This window comes from Sarcophilus harrisii, chromosome 1 (genome assembly GCF_902635505.1).
Source record: "Sarcophilus harrisii chromosome 1, mSarHar1.11, whole genome shotgun sequence".
NCBI lineage: Eukaryota > Metazoa > Chordata > Mammalia > Dasyuromorphia > Dasyuridae > Sarcophilus > Sarcophilus harrisii.
In genome coordinates this window covers 563,886,038-563,912,949 of record NC_045426.1, presented here as the reverse complement: position 1 = coordinate 563,912,949, position 26,912 = coordinate 563,886,038, and the positions used below count along the sequence as shown (strand labels likewise).

At 34.0% G+C, this 26,912-nt stretch overlaps 1 protein-coding gene across 1 annotated transcript in view; it reads left to right on the top strand.

Moving 5' to 3' along the window:
- The window catches only part of GMDS (GDP-mannose 4,6-dehydratase), a 739,822-nt gene that overhangs the window by 300,421 nt on the left and 412,489 nt on the right, over positions 1-26,912 (top strand). The window contains exons 5-6 of the mRNA XM_031946945.1: positions 8,123-8,315; positions 9,137-9,241. Coding sequence (XP_031802805.1) covers positions 8,123-8,315; positions 9,137-9,241 — 298 coding nt within the window. The remainder of the gene's footprint in view (positions 1-8,122; positions 8,316-9,136; positions 9,242-26,912) is intronic.

Sequence of the window (26,912 nt, the reverse complement as noted above, 5' to 3'; positions counted from 1 at the left end):
CCATTCGTTATCTTTTCCTGTCATCATAGCCAATTTGAGAGGTATATAGTGGTACCTCAGAGTTGTCTTAATTTGCATTTCTCTGATCAACAATGATTTGGAACACCTTTTCATATGACTAGAAATAGTTTCACTTTCTTCATCTGAAAATTTTTCATATCTTTTGACCATTTATCAATTGGAGAATGGCTTGATTTCTTATACATTTGAGTCAATTCTCTATATATTTTGGAAATGAGGCCTTTATCAAAACCTTTGAATGTAAAGTTTCCCAGTTTATTGTTCCCTTCTAATCTTGTCTGTTATTAGTTTTGTTTGTACAAAATCTTTTTAACTTAATATAATCAAAATTATCTATTTTGTGATCAGTAATGATCTCTAGTTCTTCTTTGGTCACAAATTCCGTCCTCCTCCACAGATAAACTATCCTATGTTCTTCTAATTTATTTATAATCTCATTTATATATCTCATTTATAATCTCATTCTTTATTTCTAGATCATGAACCTATTTTGACCTTATCTTGGTATATGGTGTTAAGTGTGGGTCAATGCCTAGTTTCTGCCATACTAGTTCATGAATTCTTATCCCAAAAGCTGGGTTCTTTGGCTTTGTCAAATATTAGATTGCAATAGTTATTAACTATTTTGTCCTGTGAACCTAATCTATTCCACTGATCAGCTAGTCTATTTCTTAGCCAGTATCAAATGATTTTAATCACTGGTGCTTTATAATATAGTTTTAGATTGGGTACAGTTAGGCCACCCTTATTTGCTTTTTTTTTTTTCATTAATTCCTTTAAAATTCTTGACCTTTTGTTCTTTTTTCTAGGTCAGTAAAATAGTTTCTCGAGAGTCTGATTGGTATAGCACTGTATAAATAGATTAGTTTAGGTAGTATTGTCATCTTTATTATATTTGCTCGACCTATCCAAGAACACTTATTATTTTTCCAATTGTTTAAATCTGAATTTATTTGTGTGGAAAGTGTTTTTGACTTTCCCTTGGCTGATAGATTCCCAAATATTTTATACTATTGATAGTTATTTTAAATGGAATTTCTTTTCATATCTCTCACTGCTGGATTTTGGTAATGATGTATAAACATGCTGTTGATTTACAGGGGTTCGATTTGTATACTGCAACTTTGCTAAAGTTTTGGATTATTTTTAATAGCTTTTTAGTAGATTCTCTGAGGTTCTCGAAGTATACTGTCATATCATCTGCAAAGAGTGATAATTTGGTTTCCTCATTACCCACACGAATTCTTTTAATCTCTTTTTTCATCTCTTATTGCCAAAGCTAGCATTTCTCATACAGTATTGAACAATAATGGTGATAACGGGCAACCTTGTTTCACTCCTGATCTTATTGGGAATGGGTCCAGTTTATTCCCATTATATATGATGCTTACTGATGGTGTTAGATAGATGCTACTATTTTAAGTAAGAGTCCATTCATTCCTATATTCTCTACTGTTTTTAATAGGAATGGGTGTTGGATTTTATCAAATACTTTTTCTGCATCTATTGAGATGATCATGGTTTTTGCTAATGTGGTTATTGAGATAGTAAATTATGGTGATAGTTACCAGCAAAGGGCAAGGTATTAAAGAAAAAAAAAATTTTAAAAGATAGTTCTAACATTATATTTTGTAACATGTCCACACAAAAAAAGACTTGATATGGGTCTAGCAATGCCATTAACTTTGTTTCATGCCCTTGAATAAGTAATTAATTTTAGTGGATCTGAGGGGACTCATTCTTAAAACTAATAATGTATGTTTTATGTGCCTTCCCCATAAAGATTATGCTAAGAATCTCTTATTTCCTCATCAGAATAAAGAATTCCTAGGGATCAGCATTCTCAATGGTTATACAATCAAAAAGAGCTCTCACTTCGGATGATTTTAAATTTACAGAGCACATCTTCATAGGAATCCAGTGAAACAGTTTGTGCAAGTATAGGAAGTAATTTTACAGTTGAGTGTTATAGGCCAGAACTTAAAACAAGGTACTAAGTGGAATTGAGGAGAAAATGGTTAAATCTAGTTTAGTATTGATTTAATCCTACAACAAATAATGGTTTCCTACTGATATAATGATTGATTTATACTCAGTCTGGAGCATATAAACAGGGACTGAGAGCTAGAGGCAGAAGCAGAAAAGACAAAGGACTGGAGACAGGAACTCTTTGGAACAGAACCAAGGGGAGAAATTCAACTCGATATTCGATCTTCCTGGTGGCTGGCCTGGACTCCTGCACTTCTCCAGAAAGCTGCCCAGCTCCAGGAAGGAGATAATAAAGAATCTGGACTTTAACATCTGGCTGTTTTCGTGGTGGTTACTGAACTAAAATGAAGACTGCTCCCAGAGACCTCCAAGAAAATTGAAACAAAAACATTACAGCTGGGGAAACTGAGACTTTAGCGATGCTGTCAGAGCTAGTACTTGAAACAATCTTCTGTCTCTTAGGCTTGTTCTTTTTCTATTCTACCAGTATGCTGAGTATTTTAAGTGCAAAAATAAAGTAAATTCAAATGAGGTAATGGATATGAGGGTTCTTTGAATCCTGTAGGATGTTATACAACTGTGACACAGTTTATTGGAACTGGACTTTTACATAATACACATATTTGCTCTATGATTATGGGTAAGTCAATTTACATTTCTGATTCTCATTTTCCTGCTATACAAAATGAGAATAGCAGTTCATAAGAGATAGAAAGTGGGCCTTAAGAGTAGAAAGCCTTGGGTATCAGTCCTTCCTTTGACTTATATTAGCTTTATGACTGAGCAAGTAATTTTATTTCTCAGCTTCTTGGGCAGAGCTCTAAACTCTACCACTGCAAATTTTTGGCTTATATTGATAGAGGGAGTTTCCCTATATGAGGAGTTCACAGGATCTATGAAATCACTGGTTAAGACCTGCACATGAAGCTGGCCTTCTGTCATTGTCATGTCCCTCATTTGCACCTCTACATTCCCCACTCCTTTCATTTTCCATTTTTGGGAACTCTGAGGAAAGAATTAGTCTTTCTTTTCATTTGCTTTTCTAAGCACAATACCTAGAACATAGGAAATTCTTAATAAATTCTTGTTGACTATGCTATCTGAAGTTTCCATGAGAGGAATATATTATTGTGAGGAAAAACATTTAATTATCAAATTATATGCAATTCTTTTTCTTTTGCCACTTGATCAGCTCATCTTTTTTTTTTTTTAATTATGTGGTTCTTTGATTATGCTCTTCCTCAAGTTCTCTGAATTACTTTATTGTGTTGTATGCTAGTCATACACTCTCCTCTTCCTTTACCTTCTGACTGATTCTCTTCTTTAATTCCTCAAAGACTATAGTTTCTTTTACCATTAATATTATCTAGAAAGGCTATATTACTTCTTTTATCAAAACACTTAAATTTGCTTTCTCTGCCATTTTTCATCACTTCTAGCCCATAACTACATAATCATATGTTAACTTAAAAATTGTCTTTGAGGAGCAGCTAGTTGGTATAGTAGATAGAGCACCAGCCCTGAAGCCAGGAGGACTTGAGTTCAAATTTGGCCTCAGATACTTAACACTTCCTGGCTGTGTGACTGACCCTGGGCAAGTCAGCTTAGCCCCAATTGCCTCAGGGGAAAAAAAAAGTTTTTGAGATCATTCCCTAAATTAAATTTTTTCCATGGAAAACTTGTGGTTTGCACTAACATGGCTTTATGGATGATCCTACCTTAGGATGTTTTTGATACTTCACTATTTCATCCATTAAGGTTGAAACTTTTATAAAATTCTCCATAGTATTGAACAGTGTTTAAGGAAGGTGCTGGGAAATCACTCACCGTGCTCTGACATAGCTTATATCAATATTGAAAGCAAAAGCAAAAACTTTTGGATGATATGGTTTTATCATTCTTACTTAAAAAAAAATACATCTCTTTATTATCACTGGGCATATATTTTCCAGTTTAACTGAATCTCTGACTATCAAATACAACTATCCATTTTAAATCTGGTTTATTGACTAAATTATGATGTGTCTATAGGCATCTCAAAAGAGATATGGGGCTAATTTAATACTCCTATGTACCCATAAAACTTTTTATTTGAATTAATTGTAAATCATCTAACATACAGTATGGGGTTTAGAGGACTTATTTTGCAAGTTATTCTTAGGGCAGCTTGGCTGCACAGTGTATAGTGCACTGAGCTTGAAATCAGGAAAATTCATTCTTGAGTTCAAATCCAGCCTCAGATATTAGATGTATGTGATCCTGGGCTAATTACTGTGTCCCTCAGTTTTCTTTTCTGTAAAAATGAACTGGAAAAGGAAATGGCAATCCACTATAGTAGTTTTGCCAAGAAAACCTCAAATGGAGGTTGCAAAAGAATTGTACACAATTGAACACCAAAAAGTTAGCAAATTTGCTTAGCAGTGGAATATAGGAAGTAAAATTGTGTGAACCCCCTTTTTAAGTAGAGGCCCTGGACACCACAGGCTGCCCTGCAGTCATAGAGTTCCAATCAGAGGGACAGACAATAGTGATGAGATATGAGTGCCAGGTAGATTCAGTTTTGCAACATAATAAGATTTCCCAGTGATGAATTTCCTGGGGAAGGAAGGCACCCATTTAAGAGTTCCAGAGAAGTCCAAAAGTGGTGGAAAAAGTGGTGCTACTCTATTTCCTGTCATTATAATGGAAGGGAAAAAAAGCACAATTTGACTTGATGAAAATGAATTTGTAAAGTTTGGCTCACTTTGTGCTGGGAAGAAACTGATATATATGTAGGTAGTAGATAAATGAGATAGCAACTAGGATAATAACTTTATTCAGATGCAACTTTCCTTGAATCATTCCAACTTAGTTGATCTAGCAAAAAGTCCTGAAAAGATTTTCTTCCTGATAGTTGAGTTTTTTTTTTTGTTTTTTTTTTTTAAGGATATATCAAAAAAGCAGCCCATTTGGTATTTTCTTATTCTTAAGAATGGATGTTCTTCATGGAATGAAATGTCGGTCAGTCAACACACATTTAGTAAGCATTTACTGTGTGTTAGGCATTATCTCAGAATTCTGTATTGTTATCTTGGGATGCTTTAGGATGAATAATAATAATAATGATATCAAGTCAGTGTATATATAATACATACTGTGTGTTGGTTGCTATGCTAGATACTAGGATTTATATTGCTCTTTAAAATGTAAGAAGCATGTTACATACTTTGCATGAGGTAAGTTCTTCACCTTATTACCCTCATTTTGGAGATGGGGAAACGGGAAACAGCGAGATTGTGGTTTGATATGATCACATAGCCAGCTTTGGAATTAAAATGTAAATTGAAATCTTTCTGACTTCAACTCCAGTCTGTGAATGGAATGAATAAATATTGTATTTAAATGCAAAGCAGTGTCCTAAGTGTCAGCAAAACAAAAAATAAAACAATTCCTGCTTGGAGGAGCTCACATTTAACTGGGAAAACAACACATAGAAAAGATTTCATATAGAAAACACATAGGAAAAAAGGGAAAAGGTGCAATGGCAAAGCAGATGGTAATAATGTTCTTATGCTTGTTCCTATTATTTCTACTGTTCAGATCATAAGTTTCTCATATTGAAGCTTTTGACTGTGCCAAAGACTACTTGGGGACAAGAACTTTGTTTTCTTGGTCTTTAGTAATTGTTGATGCAGTTTCAGAGGCAGTTGCCAGGAAGCATCTCCACAAGTGTTGCTTCCTTGACGATGGCAGTGAGAAAAGGGTTGGAAGCAGCACCAATGGTCTCAGGATACTGCCACTCTCAGGACTTTGGGTCCAAAGCCCTGCTTCATGTCTCCATGGGTCTGAGGAGAGGTGCTGGTGGTGATTTAACTTGCCTGGAATATGTCATCCTTATCTCACCATCACTATGCCTTGTTATTTTAACTAGTCTGGCCTTCTTGCCATATCGTTGTTTGACATTTGGTGTAGATGATTGGCTCCTTCTCTGCAGGAGTTGCTTTCCTAGATGATAGCAAAAAGAACTGAGCTTGAGCTGGGCTATTCCGCAGGCTGTTGAATTCCAGAATCCAGCCAGTCTCAGGGAAGATGATGATCACCATGATGGTGGTAATGGGGGCTGGACCCACAGAACTCAAGCTGTTCCCAGTCTCTTCCCAGAGTGCCTTATTGCTTAAGTTAATTTATACCTTAAGTGACCAGTATGACACACTGACTGTCCAAGTCATGAAGTGTGATCCTTTCTCCTCTCCCACCTCCTTTTTTCTTTCATAGCTGCCATTTGACTTAACCTTCAGACCTGAAGAAATAGTCTGAACAGAGTCCCTAGTGAACAATAGACCATATTACCAAAACACCACATGCATATACAAAACTATAAGTTTCTCCTCAAGAAACACTCAGTGTTGGGCAAACATGAAGGCAGAATTACCTCATACCCTCCAGAGAGTGATTTTTCCAGGTGAAGATTGAGGTCATTCATAAGGCACTGGGGAAAGTGTGCATTGCATTGTGGTTGGCCCTCTTTGGCCTAGGAATATACTAAGGACTGAATTTTGTAGCATAGCCACTATAACCTTACTATTTGCTTGGGATGGAGAACATTTAATTTTCTCCTTTTTCAAGCTTGTGCAAATTGATTTCATTTGCACTTAGTGAATTTCAATGATTTGTTCAATGAGAAATGGACCTGTAGGAGCAAAGTCTTTAAACAATAAACATTTTAAAAATTAAAAAGCTATAGTTTTTTTCTTAGCAAGATGACATAATTTTCTCATCATTTTTTCAGTGGAAAAGCATTTTGCTTTGAGATGAGGTAAGAGAGAGAATTCCTCCTCAATACTTTCCTCTTCAGAGGGCATTTAATCCCTTGTAAAATATGTCTAATTTGATGTATCTTAATAATAAGAAGCATAATATGAAATTTTTTTAAAATAGCTTTTTATTGACAGAACCCATGCCTGGGTAATTTTTTACAACATTATCCCTTGCACTCACTTCTGTTCTGATTTTTCCCCTCTCTCCCTCCACCCCCTCCCCCAGATGGCAAGCAGTCCTATACATGTTAAATAGGTTACAGTATATCCTAGATTCAATATATGTGTGCAGAACCAAATAGTTCTCTTGTTGCTCAGGGAGAATTGGATTCAGAAAGTAAAAATTACCTGGGAAGAAAAACAAAAATGCAAACAGTTTACATTCGTTTCCCAGTGTTCTTTCTTTGAGTGTAGCTGCTTCTGTCCATCATTGATCAATTGAAGCTGAGTTAGATCTTCTCTTTGTCAAAGAAATCCACTTCCATCAGAATACATCCTCATAAGTATCGTTGTTGAAGAGGTGTTGGCACTCTAAGGCTTCTCAATGGTTCTGCTCATTTCACTTAGCATCAGTTCATGTAAGTCTCTCCAATCCTCTCTGTATTCATTCTGCTGGTCATGTCTTACAGAACAATAATATTCCATAACATTCATATACCACAATTTACTCAACCATTCTCCAGTTGATGGACATCCATTCATTTTCCAGTTTCTAGCCACTACGAAAAGGGCTGCCACAAACATTTTGGCATATACTGGTCCCTTTCCCTTCTTTAAGCTCTCATAAGCCCAGTAGTAGCACTGCTGGATCAAAGGGTATGCACAGTTTGATAATTTTTTGGGCATAATTCCAGATTGCTCTCCAGAATGGCTGGATTTGTTTACAACTCCACCAACAATGCATCAGTGTCCCAGTTTTCCCACATGCCCTCCAACATTCATCATTAACATAATATGAAATTATAAAAGCCTCAATCAAAATAGCTATAAATTTTAGTAACTGTTCTCACTTACTTTCAGAAATATAGTATTTTCACGAAGATTATGACTAGGATATAAATGTGATATTTTGAATACACTATATGAGGAGAATTACTATATATCTTTCATGTTATTTCTCAGCTATATGAATTAGTAGCTTTTCATTTGAAGTATAGAAGCTCATGATAATCTGATATTTGGATTTGAAAATAACTTCATTTCACAAGCATAAATACAGAAATTTGTAGGGAAATTGCAGTTGAATATGTGACAATCATGTGACATCTTGGATATATAAATTTATTTTTTTATCTTTTTCTGTTTTCCATTTCTAGATTTCTTTTGACCTTGCTGAATACACTGCTGATGTTGATGGTGTTGGCACTCTAAGGCTTCTAGATGCAATTAAGACTTGTGGCCTTATCAATTCTGTGAAGTTCTACCAAGCCTCAACCAGTGAACTTTATGGAAAAGTACAAGAAATACCACAAAAGGAGACTACCCCTTTTTATCCTAGGTCACCATATGGTGAGAATGTGTGTTTGTATACATATGTGTATATGTACATGTCTGTTTTAGGGTGTGTGTATGTGTGTGTTTATGGTTTAATTCTATACATGTCTCAGGGCTGAAGTCATTTGGGCGTGAGATTAACATTAAGATAGACTAAAAGTGACTAGACTTGTTGAGAGGCATACCTTTATAAATTGCTAAATAAAAGTATTTGCTGCCATCGCCTCAGGGATGGAAATTACCACCTCACTTCACAGAACCTTGTTCATTCAGCTCTTCCATACAGAACAGTTTAAAAGGAAAATTAGATTCAACACGATTCTTTTTATTGAAAAGTTGTGAGATCATGTTGAAGTGATAAGATTTCATGTTTTTTGTTTCCTCAGTCATAGCACCCTAAGAGTTTCTATCTTCAGAACCTATGCTAATTCTGGAATATTCTTAAGGCAGCATTTATAGAAGTTCCTAGTGATAATTTCAAATCAATCAGTGTTAAAATGCTACATTTTTACTATTTTAGCACCACTGTTTTTGTTTTTTAACTAGGAAAAATCAAAGCTATATATTTCACATATTTTGTTTTTGTTTCTTGTACATGAAAAGAAGTATATCCTAGTGTAAGAAAAAAAAAGTTAGATATTTCCCAATAGAAATGTTCACAATAGGACAAAAGTTTAATTGATACTTTTCAATTGCCTACTCTTTCATGTTCTGGGTTTCTTTTGATTTTTATGCCTTTCAATAATTATGTATTAGTCTTGTCCTGAAAACTGTTGGAAATTGACTTTTTTTTTTTTTTAAAGCTTCATATAATTTTAAATAAATTCTTCTAACAGGAGCAGCAAAACTCTATGCTTACTGGATTGTGGTGAACTTCCGTGAGGCCTATAACCTGTTTGCTGTAAATGGTATTCTTTTCAATCATGAAAGTCCCAGAAGAGGTTAGTAGTAGTTCTTTGGCTTGAGTGCACAGAGTCTTGGGTTTAAAAAAAAAATGGGATGGGAGGGAGGACTTGTATTAACATGGTAAAAGAATAGTAATATTCTAATCCTTTTGCCTATTTGAAGTGGATAAATGAAGAAATACCAATCCAGTTTTATTCATTAGAGATTATTTCTTAAATCCATTCCTGGAATTCATTTGTAATAGAAAATACATTCCATTCATCCATGACAAAGACAGAAAAACTATTTATCTCCTTGACCTCCTAAGAGAAGAACATAAAGAGCAAAAATTGATACTTGAAATGCCTTATTATATCAACTTGCTAATGGAATTTCTTTTTATATATATGATTTATATATGATTTTTTTGTCATATTTTATTTTATTTTATTTTGGAGTTTCATTATGCTTATTTATTTTTTTTTAATTTTTTTATTTAATAGCCGTTTATTTACAGGTTATATGTATAGGTAACTTTACAGCATTGACAATTGCCAAACCTCCTGTTCCAATTTTTCCCCTCTTTCCCCTACCCCCTCCCCCAGATGGCAAGATGACCAGTAGACGTTAAATATATTAAAATATAAATTAGATACACAATAAATATACATGTTTTGTCATATTTTAGAATGTAACTGTCACTTCACTGGTCTAGGGCACTTGGTAAAATTCTATCTTCCAAAGTATATCATCACCTGCTCTGCAATTTATTATCTAAGAGATTACCTTAGATCTCTTCCACTTTGTCAACCTAACTCTATACCATGTTAACCACAAAAATTCATTGAAAAATTTTACTTTGAACCTTTTTCAAATTTCTGCAACTTTTCCATCAATCAAAAATGTTTACAACTTACTCAGTATATTATGCATAGAGGAAAAGTAACAGAATTGTCTCTATTTCCTTATAGCAGTACTTTAGGCATTCAACAATATAGTTGTATTTCCTCCCACTATACATATTTAAATTGTGTCATTTTATCTTTCTCAGTCAAGTCTTACTATAAAATCTTTGTAGATTGTTTACCTAACATGCTGGAAGTCTTTTACTGGGTCTTCTTGGAATACCTCCTTGTTATACTTTGTTCTGGCTACATGACTAGTCCCCCTTCTTTGCTAGTTATACATATTTTGGAGGATGATTTTTATACCACTTCTTATTGTATAGGGTCTGCTTTGGAATATGTTTTTTTTTACCCCATTTATCTCTGTAGTATCCTTTGGAAAAATAGCTGCCATTTTGATTTTTCAGAGATTGTGATGTTTCATAATTTTAAGTTCTTTTAAGGAATTCCCATATTCCCTATGGCATATTTGTTCCATGAGATAAGTTGTAACTTTAAAAAAATGTAAATACTTCTGCCTAGAATTTTTTTTAATATAATGATGTAGACAGTCAGGTCTGGAGACTAATAACTTTTCCCATCATTAGTGTTAAAAATATAGATTCTTTTTCTAGGCTGCAGAGTAGCAGTAGGAACAACTTCTTTACTGTTCTCTTTGCTATTGCCTTACCTTGAATTTGAATTGTTTTAAAATGAATTTTGATACCATCAGACTCTACTCTGAGATTTCAAGCAGGCCCTATAAAGCCTGTCTCTTACTTTCAGCTTCTGTACTCCTAAATATATTTTTCATCTTATTGTGATCTCACTCCATGGTACATCAGGAAACTGGCACCATCTGAACCAGTCACACAGCTTGAGCAGGTCTTATGATTACTAGTTCTTTCAGGAGAATGAACCTAGAGCCCAGGCTAGTGCCGTGTGTTTGTTGCTTAATGACTGTGTGATGAATGTTCAATAAGTTCACACTATTCAGTATTGGAAAGATATGTAGCTCATAAAGACTTAAAGTTTAAAGACTCATTTATGTTACTGAAGGAAAAACTCTTTAAGATAGTCTTCCAAATAATTAAATAATTCTCCTGATTATTATTATTATTATTTTTAAGAAATTCAATAAAGCCAATGCTATGGCTTTGACCATACACTATAGTGATAGTTTTATTTTTCCTTTTATATAGACATATTCCTCTAATTTTTCTTTTATCTTGAAAAATGAAAAATAAACTTTCATTAAAATCAATATACCAATACTGTCAAAGCATTTAAATTTTCTTCAATGCTTCAATCTTATTAGCATATTAGTTTTGATGAGAGTACCACCAAAAAATTCTTCAAAAATTATTTTGGAAGCAAGTCACTCTGAATTTGGAAAAAGTCTAAATCATAGGTTACCATACATAGAATCTTTCTTTTAAATTTTAACTACTCAAAATAACTTAAATTTATCTGTTAAGATAGAATTTCTAAAAAGAGTTCTAGCTATACATTCTTTGATGAATAGATATGATTAATTTGTAATTAACTAAATACTTTTGCATACCACAATTTACTGTTGTACTTTTAAAAAGTTTGTTCTTTTAAGTAAGTTAAGCATGGTCTGTCAGTCTTTTTTACATTAGTAACTCAATTAGTAGACCCTCTATTTCTTAGATGCTGCAAAGGTAAAGTTTAGCATAGGCCAGATTGAATGAACACAAATGCTAAATTAGTGAAAGTGCAAATTAATGAGGCTTAACAACATTACAAGATTTTCTTTCTTTCTGGCAATAATATAAGTCTGGAATAGGTTTTGTGACATAAACTAGTTTTTAATACAAATTAATTGGCAAAGACTATTTTTGCATTAGTGCATATTGTTCTATGAGATAAGTTGTAACTTTAAAAAAATGTGGATAGTTCTGCCTAGAATTTTTTTTAATATAATGATGTAGACAGTCAGGCCTGGAGCCTAATAACTTTTCCCATTCCCAGGCTCCTCATTCATTTCTGTGCATAAATATTCCAAGGGTAATCTACTAATCACAGCTCTCAGTAGACTTCTGTTGGCTGGTTGACCTCTCCCAGGCCTGCTCCATTACATACATTTGCACAGCCAAGATCTGGAAAAGCATTTTCATTATTTCCTGTGGACTAGCTAAGTCCAAGATGTATATCGGTGGGGCTTTACAAGTGTCCCTTGTGAATGTTTTATACCTCCTATGTCCATGTATAAAATAGATAGCAACTCCGTGTGGCAATGGAAGAAGCTAACTTTGTTTTTAAGAACTTAAAAAAAAACCATAGATAAGGAAGGAAAGTATTATGCATTGTGAAAAGAACATTGGACTAAGAGTCAGGATACCTAAATTCTATCTGCTTCTTCTTGAATTGTTATACAAATTTCAGCAATCCATTCAGCCTGACTCTCAAGTCTCAAAATAGAGACATTCATGACCTTTCTTATAGCATTATTGTGAGGAAAACACTTGGGAGGTTGCTGTTGTCAATTTTTGTGTCTTATATCCTTTATTTGTAAAATGATTTGATAGTAACAACTCATGTCTACTTCAATGATCTGTGAATAGAATCTAATGGGCAAGTGTTTGTGGAAGTGTTTTGCAAAGTATAAAGCACTCTAATGTGAGATATTATTAACCATGGTAGTGTATTTTAGTGAATAGACTACAGGACTTGTGGTCAGGAAGGCTTAGGTTCAGATACCTATTAGTCATGTAAAGAATGGACAAAATACTTATCCTTTCAGGACTCAGTTTCCTCATCTATAAAAATAAGAAAATTGGCATCCAAATCTATAATCTTATGATCCAATGGTAAAACAATCTATCTTTGAAATTTTTCAAGCTACTGTTGAGGATTAATAGGGGAAACCAAAACAAATAATGAGTATGTCCTAGAATCAGTATTCATTCAATATACATTCAGTCCATTCTCATACATTCAGTCCAGTCTTCTATTCCTTTTATGCCTACTGATATAATACATTAATTATTGTTGCTCTGAATGATAAAACCCTAATAATATAAGAGCCTTGGCAATCTAGAAAAGAGTCAACTATATCTCCTTTATTCTGTTTCCCAAGTCAGAAAAAGTAAACTAAATTTGAAAAAAAATTATTGATCCCCTTTTTCTTCCATCTAAGTTGTCTCAGATTCATCTCTATGTCCCTTTGTGGCACCAAAAAGCAACCAAAAATAATCAATGTGATGGTTTCGTTTGAAAATATGTGATATTCTGTCTTAGTAGATTAAACATATTGTGGAAAGATTTCCAATAGCCTGGGTAGAAGCAAAGATCGAGGTTAGAGCTTTAGGTTAAAAGTGACTAAGAATTTCAATTCCCCAGAAAAATAACTTTAACAAACATTTTATGCTAAAGAAGTTCTCCTATTTTCTCTTTCTAGATGATAATATCAACAGAGATGCATACATGTTTGTTGATTGTTTTTATAGGAAGGCTTACTTTTTTTGGTATGGTAACTCAACTGGTACTCTTTATTTGCATGCCTTGCCAATGACAGTACAGTCTGAATAATTTCCAATATTTTTACCATAGTGAAGCATATCATAATGAAAAGTGATTTTCTTATATTTCTTTATCCTTTAACTGCCCCAAATGATACTTAGAATTTTTTAAAATTAACTAATAAAAAGGGGTTTTTTTTTTTTGAGAATTCCATAATGTCCTTTCAGATAATTCAAGTCATTATTGGGTCACACAAGATCAAAGGCTAGAAATGACAATCTAGTGAATAAAATAGTAGGTGAGTAGTCAGGGTTTGTTCTCTGTATTCTGTCATTCATTCACTTTATGACTTTAGGGAAGTTAATTAACAATTTGGTGCTACAGCTTCTCCATTTACTTATAAAATGAAGATCCTGTAGTGGTAGTATTTCCTCCAAGTCAATTATTAAATGGTAGTTAAATGTTCTAGAACAAGAAGAAGAAAAAAAGTGTTTAATTTTGTTACAAATGAAACATATCCATAGAAATATGGAAAAAGCACATGTTCAATGTCAGTTCTTTGAGTACCCTTGTTTCCTATAATTAATTTCACAAATAAAAATAATTTTATTATTATGAGTGTCCAAGAATTTTAAATAGCTCATCTTTATTTTTCCCCTGCTAAAACTTCCTATATACAACCCCTTTCTCCCTACTACTTAACTCCAAAGGCATATAGGTCTTATAATGAAGAAAGGAAAGAGGAATAAGCATTTATATGATACCTGTTATATACCAAGTATTATACCAGATGCTTGACAAATATTTTCTCATTTGATCTTCAGTGTTTAGAGTGCTATACCTGAGGTCAGGCTTATCTGGGTTCAAATCCAGCATTAGACATTTCTTAGCTATGTGTTCCTGTGCACGTTCCTTAACTTTTATCTCACTTAATTTACATATCTCTAAAACTGGAATTATAGCATCTCTAAAATTGGAATAATAGCATCTATCTCTCAGTATTGTTCTGAGGATAAAATGACATAATATTTGTAAAATGTGCTTTACAGATGTTTAATAGTGCTTTACAAATGTTAGTTATTGGATCGAGTGTGTTGTATAGAGAAGACTCATCTTTTTGAGTTCAATTCTGGCCTCAAGCACTTACTAGCCATGTGACCCTGGGTAAGTCACTTAACCTATTTGCCTCAGTTTGATAATCTATAAAATGATCTGTAGAAGGAAATGGCAAATCTGGGAGCCCAGTTTCTTAGCTAAGAAAACCCCAAAAGGAGTCACTGAATGACAAGAATTATCATTTAATTAGAAATATAATGTTGTTAACTTTTTGTCCTCCCCTTTTTTTATACTTCCACAACTTTACATCATCCCTATCCTCTCCTCTGTTTCAATTTGTGATAAATATGTAGTCCCTTGCAGTCAAGTCCTCTACGTATACTTTTGATTAATCCCTATTCTCTGAAAGTTTTCCCTTTCAATTTCATTACATCCCTCATTCTATAGCATTTCCTCATCTACTGGATCTTTCTCTGATATTTATAAATATATTTGCCACCCTCATCATTTAAAAAAGGAAAGAAAAGCCCTTTATGACCTTGCCATCTCCTCAAGCTATCATCTTATGTCTTAGTTCTTCATATCCAAACTTTTAGAAAAAGTTATGTCTCAACTTCAATTTCTATCCCTCATGTATCATTCTCTTACAGTCTGATTTCTGATGCTTTTTTTCCCACATCCCTCCACTTTTCCCAAGCTGAAAAACCTTGCTTTCAAATACTATTTTTTAATGTAAATTTATACAGCACTTTCTACATGCCAGGCACTGTGCTAAGCACTTTACAGTTATTTCCCTGCAAAGGAGGTATGATTATTATCCCCATTTTATATAAGAGAAAACTAAGGCAGAGGTTAAGTTATTTGCCCAAGTCACACAGCTAGTTGGTGTCTGAGGGAAGATTTGAACTCAGCTCTTCTGACTCTAGCTTTGGTACTTTATTTATTGTGCCATATAGCTGCCTCTAGGTGACCAAATTGAATAGCCTTTTCTCAGTCTTCTTACTTTTTGATACCCCCAGAGACAATATCAACTATCCCTTTCTTTTGAATGTTCTCTTATCCCTTGGCTAGTGTAACATTAATCCATCTCTATTTCTCCTCTTAATCTCTGAGTCTTTTTGACTGGTTCATTATCCATGTATCACCCCATACCTTTGAGTGATTCTCTCTGGCTCAGTGCTAGACACTACTGTCTTTTCCCTTTTATATATATATATATATATTTTTTTTTTTTCCTCCAATAACATGTAAAAACAATTTTAACATTTTTATTTATAGTCTTGAGTTCCAAATTTTATCCCTCCCTTCCTACTCTTACCCCCTTCCTGAGATGAGTGAGCAATATGATATGTATTATATGTATACAGTCATGTAAAACTTTTCCATATTAGTCATTTTATACAAGATGACTCGAACAAATAAAGGAAGAATGAAAGAAGGACAGACAGAAAGAGAAAGTAGCATGTTTTGATCTGGATTCAGACAACATCAGTTCTTTCTCTGGGGGGAGAGCATTTTTCATCATGAGTCCTTTGGTTTTGCCTTGGATCACTGTACTACTGAGAACAGCTAAGCCATTTGCATTTCTTCATGGTACAATGTTGCTGTTACTGTGTACAACATTCTTATGATCATGCTTACTTCGTTTTATATCAGTTCATGTAGGTCTTTCTAGATTTTTTTCTAAAACTAGCTTTCTCATCATTTCTCTTTTTAATCTTCCATTACAATCATATATCACATCTTGTTCAGCCATTCCCCTGTTGATGGGCATCTCCTTACTTTCTAATTCTTAGCCAATTATAAATATTTTTATGCATTCTCTTCATTTTCTTTTTTAAATATCTTTGGGATACAGACCTAGCAGTGCTTCTTGTCTTTTCTCAGAACTCCCCATGAGCAATTTCATTGATTTCTCTAGACTTAGTTATCATTGCTATGTAGTTTACTCCCATTATATCCATCCCTAATTTTTCTCCCGTGTCACCAATTGACAGCTATTTAAGTCCATATGGATGTCCTTTAGACATGTCAAACAGTATTTAAAAAAAAAAAAATAGTAGTTATTACCTCTCCCCAGGTTCCCCAAAGCCCCTTTCCTAACTTTCGTCTTTTTTTTTATTATTTTACCATTTCATGAACCTAGGTTTTTAACTTTAGTCATGATAGGATTCTTTCCCCAATATGCTTTTTTCTTTCTTCTAAAGAGGACTCAAGGAAGTTCTATGTCATATTTAACAAAAAAATAATTTTTTTCTTAGTAATCTAAACATTTTTCAAATTTTGTTAATTCTACCTTTATCACCATTCTTATGTCTTCTCTTTACTTCCCACTAACATAACCATCACCCTAGTTTAGGGTCCTCATCACCCTTAGCTCATATATTGTCATAACCTACTAAAAGATCTAACTTCCAGTCTTGCTACTTTCCAAACAGTCTTCCACACCCCTATCAAAACAATCTTACAAAATGGGGTTTTGACCCATGTATTCCCCCATTTAAAAATCTTTAGGGGCTCTCTCTTTACTTCAGGATAAAGAGCAAATCTGTCACCTTGGCATTTGATGCCTTCAGAATACCTTTCCAGGCTTATTTTACAGATCTCTCTTTCACACTCTCTTCCAGCAGTATTTGCTTGTTTGCTATTCCCTGAACTCTGCATTCCATCTTCTGTCCTCAAGCCTTTGCACAAATTGCCCCTTACATCTAGAATGTACTTTCTTTTCGTCTGCCTCTTAAGAACTCTAACTTTCCAAGGCTCAGTTCCTGCCATCTTCTATGGAAAGCCCACTCTTATATCCATCCCTCTAATTCTGAAGGTTCTCAGCCTTCATTCATTCATTCATTCATTTACGTATCTCTCCCTAGAGTGTTTTATTTCTGTCTTTTGCACCTCTGGGTCTCTCACAGTGCCTTACACATAGTAAATGCAATGGATACTTGCTCGTTGAATTGGATTGAATTAATATAAAGCATTAATAAGTATTTCAAGTGGAAGACAGATAATTTTTTACACCAGTTATTGTGTGGAATTATTTGAGTTGGGTTTAAAGAAAGACTTATGGTAAGATCCTCTATAAAGCATTATTTCCAAATGTTGTTGCTAAAATGTTTAACATATTATTTTGAAATTACCATGAGAAAGAATATGTCAAGTATGCAATATCTAGTATGCCTTAATTTTTAGAAATTATTTCAAAAAACAAATTTTGGCCTTTTGCTTTTTAAAAAAACATACTATTAAGATTAAACAAGTGTGCAAATTCAAATATAAAAATAATCTATATTTTAGTTCTTATTTATCTCTTCTCCATTTACTTCTTCTGTTTCCCTCTTGCTCCTCATTCATAAATTTAAAATCTACTATCATTATTCCTTCTAACAAGCTGATTATGGTGCTGTAAAAATCGAAACTAACTAGTATTCCCGGACTTTTAAAGATCTTACTAAGATTGAGCATGCAACACTCAGAACTTTAAGCACTATATTTTTGAGTCTTAATGTCTGTAGGCGAGGGTGGAGTTAGTTTAGATTTTATATAGCTAAGGAATGGCTTCCCAGGGTGTCACATTCTTGAAGAAAAGCTGGGAAGTCATGAGTGCACTGTGTGAAAGGGCACTCTGCAATAAACTGCTGCCAGTTTGAATCTACATGTTCTGCCAATTTTCATTGATGGCAACCTTTTCACTCTCTCACTTCAATGACAATGGCTTCAGAAAGAGAGGCATGAATATTTCCACAACTCAGCACTTTTTGTCCCTTCACTAGAATATTTTTAAAAATTTTACTTGAATCAGCTTCTTTACTAGATTATTAGGTCAAGCTCTAGGCAGTTTATTGACTGCCACTTTCAGAAAAGACAGACAAGGTTGGAAGTTGGAAAAGTAGATCTGTACCATAGGCTTTCATTTATTGCAGTGAATCATCTGTAATTGGCTTCATCCCTTTGATACCTTTAGTCTGAGTAACAAATCATGTTCCACGGTGACAGTGTTATTTCTTCCATTCTCCCAATCCTTTCCTCCTTCCTTCCTTCCCTCCTTCCCTTCCTCGTTCCTTCCTTCTCTCCTTCCCCCTTTTTTTCCTTCCCTCCTCCCTCCCTCTTCCCTCCCTTCTTCCCTTTATTCCTCTTCTCTCCTTTCCTCCCTCCCTCCCCTTCCTTCCTCCCTCCCTCCCCTCCCTTCCCTCTCTTCCTCCTTCCCTTCCCCCCTCCTTCCCTTCCCTTCCTCCCTTCTTCCCTTCCCTCCCTCCTTCCTTCCCTTCCCTCCTCCCCCCCTCTTTCTCTCCTCCCTCCCTCCCTCCCTCATCCCTTCCTCCCCTCTTTCCTCCCTCCCTACCCTCCTTCCCTTCCTCCCCTCTTTCCTCCCTCCCTCCCCTCCTTCCCTTCCTCCCCTCTTTCCTCCCTCCCTCCTTCCCTCCCTTCCCTCCTTCCTTTTCTTTTACTGTTAAAGTTCTGGCTTGAAGTTTCCTCTGATTAGTTCTGGCCTTTCTTTTTCAGTTTTTCCAAGTTTGATATTAAGCCCTTTCCTGCTTAGCTGAATTTCTCTTTCTTGCATGTTATGGATATAAAGTTTATGGCATCTGACACACCTACCCTGCAACATGTACTTATAGAGAGAAATTAGTATCTTGGGGATCCTGTTTTTCTCTAGAATTCTTATTTCATGTAAACTATACTGGATACAATGGGTCTGATTATTATTCATTACTTAACCATTTTTTGTTCTGTTCATATATTGTTTCAATATTATATCTGTAATATTTTAGTGATATTTCTTCTGACTTATATGTATTATATGTGTAAATATATTTCTGTATATGTTAAATTTATCATTAAATTTGGTTTTGTTTGTTTGTTTTTTTAGTAATTTAGTGCATACTTAATAGCCTGCTCAAATAAACAACATTTTTTGGCAAACAGTATATAATGCTGGAAACCACTCATCAACAAAAAGTAGTAATAAAGAGAACTTCATATGTCACATTTGCAGGCAACATTAGAATTCATCTAATATAACCTGCTCATTTTGTAGTTGAAGAAGCCGTGGACATCAAGTGACTTAGGCACAATAAGAGAAATTTAGAGTTAAAGTGGACCTCAGAATTCATCTAGTTCAGTGGCTTCATTTTACTTTTGAGGAAAAAGAGGTCTTACCCAGAGTGCTTTAGGTAATAAATAACAAGAGTTGAGATTTGAACATAGCCCTCATGTTTAAATTCAGTACTTATCCATTAAACAAAAAAAAAGTCCTTCAAATTACCTCTGAACTGAATGCATAAAAAGATATGAACCTATTTTAGTTGTACATATATGGGACAAAATGGGAAAGAGTTTGATTCTGTTAATATGGGGAAAAATCCACTCTCCTATTTGAACTATAACCCTTCCTATAAGGAAATGCTCCTTCATACTCTTAGTTTCACATTAACTTTTTTGTTTGCATAAGGACCATGGTTCATATTTATTAATTCATGTGAGCTGTAGTTTTGAAGTAATCCAAAATTTGAGAAAGTAATCTAGAATAGGATATTTTCCCCGTGATATCCAGGCTAGCTTTTTGAAGTCCTCCGAACTGGGCCTTGGTCTCAGCAGAATAATCACCATGGGAATAGTTAGGAATAAAGTCCAAACTCTTTATTTTCCTTTCAGTCTCCCAGTCTGTGCCAGCAGTCTCAGTCAGTCAGCCACCCTACAGTCTCTCATCTCTTCCAGTCAGTCAGTGAGCCAATCAGCAGTCTCTGGCTTCAGTCTGAGTCTGACCTCTTAAATACTCTATTAAAAGTACATCGATTCATCATACTGAGTATAAGCCAATCATTATATCACTAGGGAACCATTATCTCATCAATTCCACTGAGTTAATATCTTGTAAGATTACATCAATCATATTGAGTCTTAAGTATACCTTTTCAGAGTTCCTGCCTTCTACATTTCCCCACCTTACATCCTTTTTGTTATTTATAGCTTTCTATTTCTTCAATTGCATCTAATGTCTGTAAAACCCTTTGACTTAGTAGTTGAAAATTGATACAGAACTGAGTTTTATTATAAATTGGGACCAAAGAAGGCCTTTTGTTTTAAAAGAGGTAGTATTTGAATCAAGACTTAAAGGAAGCCAGGGATTCTTAGAGGTAGAATTGTGAAGGTGAGTTTTTTCAGTTAAAAATCCCCTATATTCATAAGACCAAATAACTGTAGCAGAATTTAGACCCCATACAAGGACAAACCATAGGGTACCAGTCCATGTGACTAATAATTTAATCAGGGTAATAAGAAAGGATGACAAGAAGTTATTAGAAACCACTATGCAATATTTTTGTATATTAAAAAGCTTATTAATAAAATCTCAATTCCCCAAAGTGATTTCAATAAGTTAGAATATTGCTATTTAAATATTAACATTAGGTTATTGACACATTTTTATTTTTAAAAAAGTGAATAAAATGTTTAAGGCATTTATAAAACAAACAGACAGCAGAAGAAGGAAAGGGAGGAAGTAAGAGGACTTGGAATTTTTCCCATGAAAGCTTCTCAAAGATACCTACTCATTGAGACTATTGCTTGCATTGGAGCAATTAGGCTTTGGAAAGTGCCTGCTAATTGCTGTTTGTTCAGACTTGGCAGCCTTACACTGCTGAGGAGTTCAGAAAAAAATGAGTATTTTGGCACACAACATGAGTGGCTGGGGGAGCCACATGTAATAGTTTGAGCATTTATATAGGACAAGAGAATTGTTCTGGTGATCTATAAATATTGTATATATTTCTGCAACAGAGAGTGGCTGTGGTATGATGAATGGATTGTGTGGGGAATAGAATTGCAGTAGAAAAACCTGATAGGATACTATTGTATTTGTTCATATGAACATTAAAAAGGACCTTCATTAGTTTCTTTGCTGTAGGAATAAATTGATCCTGCAGAGGTACAATATATTCAATAGCACTTACCAAGTGATTAGACCTGAGAAATGAAGGAAAACTAAGAGTTTAAGGTAGCACCAAAGATTCATTAATAAGAGATTAGGGAAATAGTGATAATAGGGGATTTTCTATGATGGAGGTAAGGAGAAAGTATATTATACATATCAGGAATAGTCTGTCCAGAGGCATGGAATTGAAATGTCTATATGAGGAACACATAGTAGGCCAATTTGACTGAAATAGTAAGAATTGAGAAAGGGATTGAATGGAAATGAGGCTAATTGGATCTCTGAGTAGAGGTGGAGAACTCTTATCTTTATTTCTATTTAAATTAAGACTGTTGAGTTCTTTCCCCATGAGAGCAATACATTCCAATTCAATCCTAGTTTTGGGAAATTTTAGGAATCTCATTGCCCCCAAATGCAGTTGTAACCAATTCTGTTAGAGGAAATTATCAGTTATAATTTATTGTACTACATGCATAGTTTGTCTTTTACAGTCAAATGAAGAAGTATATAAATTTAATTTTAAAATTGTTTTCTTTTAAATATGCAGCTTATCCATTTATTAAGAAAAATACTCATTAATTACACCAAAGTAACCCTCTAAGGTGTATAATGTTCATTTTTAAATAAATAAGGAAATGTACATATTTTAGGAAATTAACAATTTCAGATCATTTTGAATATAAAGAAGAGATTGGGAATATGACCAATAAAAGTAGATTATACACTATATACATTTTTCCTCAAATCATATTATGGTAACTCAGGAGTTCAAATTCTTAAAATATGCCCAAAATGGAACAGTTTCATACTACTACAAATAGTCTATAACCAGTTTTTAGATACTGAGACATTTTAAAAGGATATAGATATTTTCCTACACATGGGCTACATAAGAATCATATTTATCAGTTTCAACATAGTATGTACAGCTCTTAGCCAAAACAACATTTTAAAGTTCATGACCTTGTTTTTAGATTTGGATTTGTCAGTAGCCAAGGATTTTTATCATTACTTAAAAATTATTGAGTAAAAAGTCAATCTACTTTTATTAAAAATGTTATTAAAAATTGTTCTGTTAGAACACTATTTTGAAATAACACTTGGTGTTTCTATTTTTAATTTTTTTTATTGATATCTGTTTATTGCTGTTATCAGGAAGGTGATCATTATTATAAACTTTGGAGAATCATTTCATTTATATTTGTCCTTGCCAGAAAATACAATATTGCCATCTTACATTTAATGATAAAATCACCTCTTATTTTGCATGTCACTTAACATACCATGACCTCACTTTAATGCATAGAATTGAATTTCAAAGGTGATTGACAAGAGACAACATTTGAAGTCAGGTGTGAAATCTACAGTAACCTGAGAGTTGTGCCCTCAATTTCATGTCAAATATAATTGAAAGTACCCTAGAAAGAAGCATTTCCAAGTTATCTCTATAAATCTGGTTCTGATTCTCGGATGAGCTCAAAATTTCCAACATGAATTAAATGCCATAAGTTGAGCAAAGTGGAATAATAACTCCTCAATCTTTTAAACTGTGGTTGTTCAGTTATTCAGTCAGGTCTGACTCTGTGACTCCATGGATCATAGCACACCAGGCTCTTCTGTCCTGTACTATCTCAAATTCTGTCTAAGCTCATGCTTGTTGCTATCATGATATTATCTATCCACCTATCTATCATCTATCATCTTTTCCTATGCCCTTTTCATTTTTCCTCTAATCTTTCCTAACATCATGATCTTTTCCAGTGAGTTCTGTCTTCTCATTTTGTGACCACAATATTTAAGCTTCTTTTGACTTTCCAGTGAATTGCCTGAATTAATTTCTTGAGGTATTAACAGATTCAATCTCTTTATTGTCTAAGGGACTCTTAAAAGTTTTCTCCAGTATCACAATTGGGAAGCATCAGTTTTGTGGTGTTTGGCTTTCCTTATTGTCCAACACTCATATGTTGCTAGTGGAAAACCACTAAGTACATGCACACATATGCACACATGTACATATGCACACAAGCACCTCATTCTTGCTCACTTTTATTTGTAAGAACAACAATCTTTGAAGAAACAAATGTGAAACCTACATAAGAACATTGCTTTTAACCAGAAACAAGAATTCAGGATCATCTATCATTAGAATTACAGCAGATTTCAGAGTGCATGGATAAGTAGCTTATGAAATTTCCCTTTAAATGAAACAATAATTATTTAATGCCTTCGAAGGACATTGTATTTGTCATAGAAAGTTGGGTATTTGAACTAGAAGATTGTTTTTATTTTCCTGTAGTAGGCAAGTGCTATTTTTTCCTTTTCAACTTAATGACCATGCCATTATTACTAAATAGTTACCATCTCTCAGTCTGGTGAGCTTTTACAGAGGAGTGTCAGGAAAGTAGTAAACCAGTAACTAACAGATCATTGCTTTATTTATGCTTTTTTGATGAGCATTGTAGACCTGAACTCCACTAGAAAGAAAAACTAGATACACATTGTGAAACCATAGGATGAAGTCATGTTGGAGTTGAGTAAAACATTACAGGTCTTACACAATGACTTTCTATTTGTATGGCAATGTTGGGTGCTTTTTTTTAAATCCATGAGGATTGAAGCACTCCTTCTGGTTTTGAATCTAGAATGACATCATTGAGTTTATAATTAAATTTGTAGACAGGGTTCACTTACCATTGACACATTCTCTGGGAGAACACAAAACAGTCTGGCCCAGTTATTCTTGATGTTATTGCTTGCATATGAAAATTTTTTGATAAAGTTTATGATTTACTGACAGTAGCTACAATAAGTAGACAAATGAAGTCTCTCTCCCCTTCCAAAGTCAGTCTTCCATGTAGTTTAATTGAATTCAAAATATTTTTCTATATTTTTTTGTTTTTATGAATTGCCCTTTTAATCTGAAAGGCAGCTTGGTATAGCAGCCATAGAGAACAAAAAGACCTGAGTTAAGATCCCATCTCTGACATTTTCTAGCTTAACTAATTATCAATTAGTAGATATTTATTAACCTCTTACTATGTACCCAGCACTATACTAAGCACTAGGAGTACAAAAAGAATCAAAAAACAGTCTCTGCCCTTCAGGAGCTTACACAGTCTAGGGAGAGACAGTATATAAACAAAAATTTACAAAGCTAGGTGTGTACAAGATAAATAAGAGATAATTAGCAGGCAGAAGCTATTAGAATTAATAGGGTTTGAAAAACCTTCCTGTAGAACATGGAACTTTAGCTGGGACAAGAAAGCCAGGAAAGTCAGGAGTTGGATCAGAAGAGGGAATGGGTTCTACACATTGAAGACAGACAAAGGGAACCAACAGACATATTTTTCTCCCTCTTTTTGGGGGGTGCCAATACTTAGGTTTGTGCAAAAAAATTCACATTTTGAAGACTTTGCCCTCTCCCTCCAAATATATGTAGATCAACCATTTCTGTTACTTGCAGTTACAAAATCAGAATTTGAGATTTGGAGAGGACTTGAGTAGCCATCTAGTTCAACTTAAAGATGCCCAGTTAAAATTTACTCAATAAATGATCTCTAGCTTCTACCTGAAATCCTCCAAAGAGAGGAAATTCACTGATGAGCCCATGAAAATCCTTTTTTAAACATACTGCTATCTAAACACATATCTTTTATCTCCTTGTTCTTTGTTTTTGGATCCTGTGTGTGTGTGTGTGTGTGTGTGTGTGTGTGTGTTTGTGTGTGTATTCACTAATTATTGTGACTTGATCCTTCTGTTTTTTTGCTCTTTTTGGAGAAATTGATAACAGCCATGATTCCAACAGGCTTCTAGGGATATAGTAGTTTCTCTGAAAGTCTTTCTAGATATCTTTAAAATTTATACAGTAGATATGGTTCATCGATTACCCTCTGCCCCAAATCTCTACTTCTACCTACTTCCATATATAAAATTGTACTACATTCTCTACTTTATTTGACTGAGAAGGGTAATTTTTTGTGTGTTTATGTATGTCCAGGCTGAAATTTCACTTCCTTATTTACATTATCATTTTAATTATTACTATTTATCCATTTTGAGCTTTCCTAGAGCTCCTTTCCTTTTTGTTTCATATCCCAAATATTTATAAAATGTTATTATGTATTGTCTCTTTTAGTCATCACTTCTACAAGTTCTGCATTGTGATGACAGAGTTAGCACCCTGGATACTTTAAAATCAGCCTGAGTCAGGATAAGCAAAAGTCCTTGATTTTTATTCTTTATCTAAGGGAGAGGAGAGCTCATAGATACAGGAATCTCCTCTTTCTTCTACCGCCTGGAGTCACCTTGCTTGTCCTACTCCACCCTCTTATCCCTCCTCCTCATCTCTGGATACACCAACAGATAAAGCCTGCACAGAATGGTGGGCCGGGCCATTTTCCAAGCAAATGTTAATAGAGTATTGTCCAATTAGTAATTAGCCTTAAGTGCTTGCTTGTCCAAACCTCAATGCATGAACTCAAGAGTTTCAACCCTTTATACTGCATGTCACTCCTTTACTCTTCCCATGTAAATCAATCCTTCAGTTTTTAAAAATCATTTTTTATTTTTTCACTGGATACTTTCCAGTTTTTGTCATTCATCCATACTCCAAATGGAATTCAGTTCTCTAGGGATTACATTTTATAGTATACATTATTATTATTATGCATATTTTATTTATTCCTTCCTGATCCATTTTATAAAATTCAGAGATAAAATAACATGCATTTCATCCACTTATTCTTTACTTTTAAATTTCAAAATGCTTCTACCTAATGAATAATATTCAAAATATTAGCACTGATTAAGATGACCAACTAACACCTGAGAGAACTATTCATATTTCTTACCTCAAATATGTAAGTATTTTCTGCTGGTTTGCTTTTGGTATATGACTGTTTTTGTTTGAGTTAATGTAAAGTCATTTTCATGTAAATTTTTTTCAGTGCAGTATGTAAAATATTTAAAGTAAAAGTTTAAAATAAAAGTCCCTTCCTTGTTTCTTTCTTAGATGAATTTAAACAAATATTCTTGTGTAATCCATGGCTCAGACTCATAGTTCTGACCTCATATGGACCAGGTTCAGTCTTCAGGGGCCTCTCAATAAAAATTCAAATAATTGCTCAGTTCCAATCTAGGAATCAGTCCTGGCAACTTCTGATTTTCTTTGTTTCCACTCCATATATAATTCCCCCAGAGGTATTTACTTTCTTTGCACTCTTTAAAGAAAGAGGTTATGGAATATAGAACAAATTTATTCAAATACATTTTCAGGACAAAGAAAATGCTGGTATCATGCATACATAGCTTCTTTAACAAAGAAGTAGTTATATCATTTCTTTTCTTTTAGTGCTACTTCTTTCCATCATG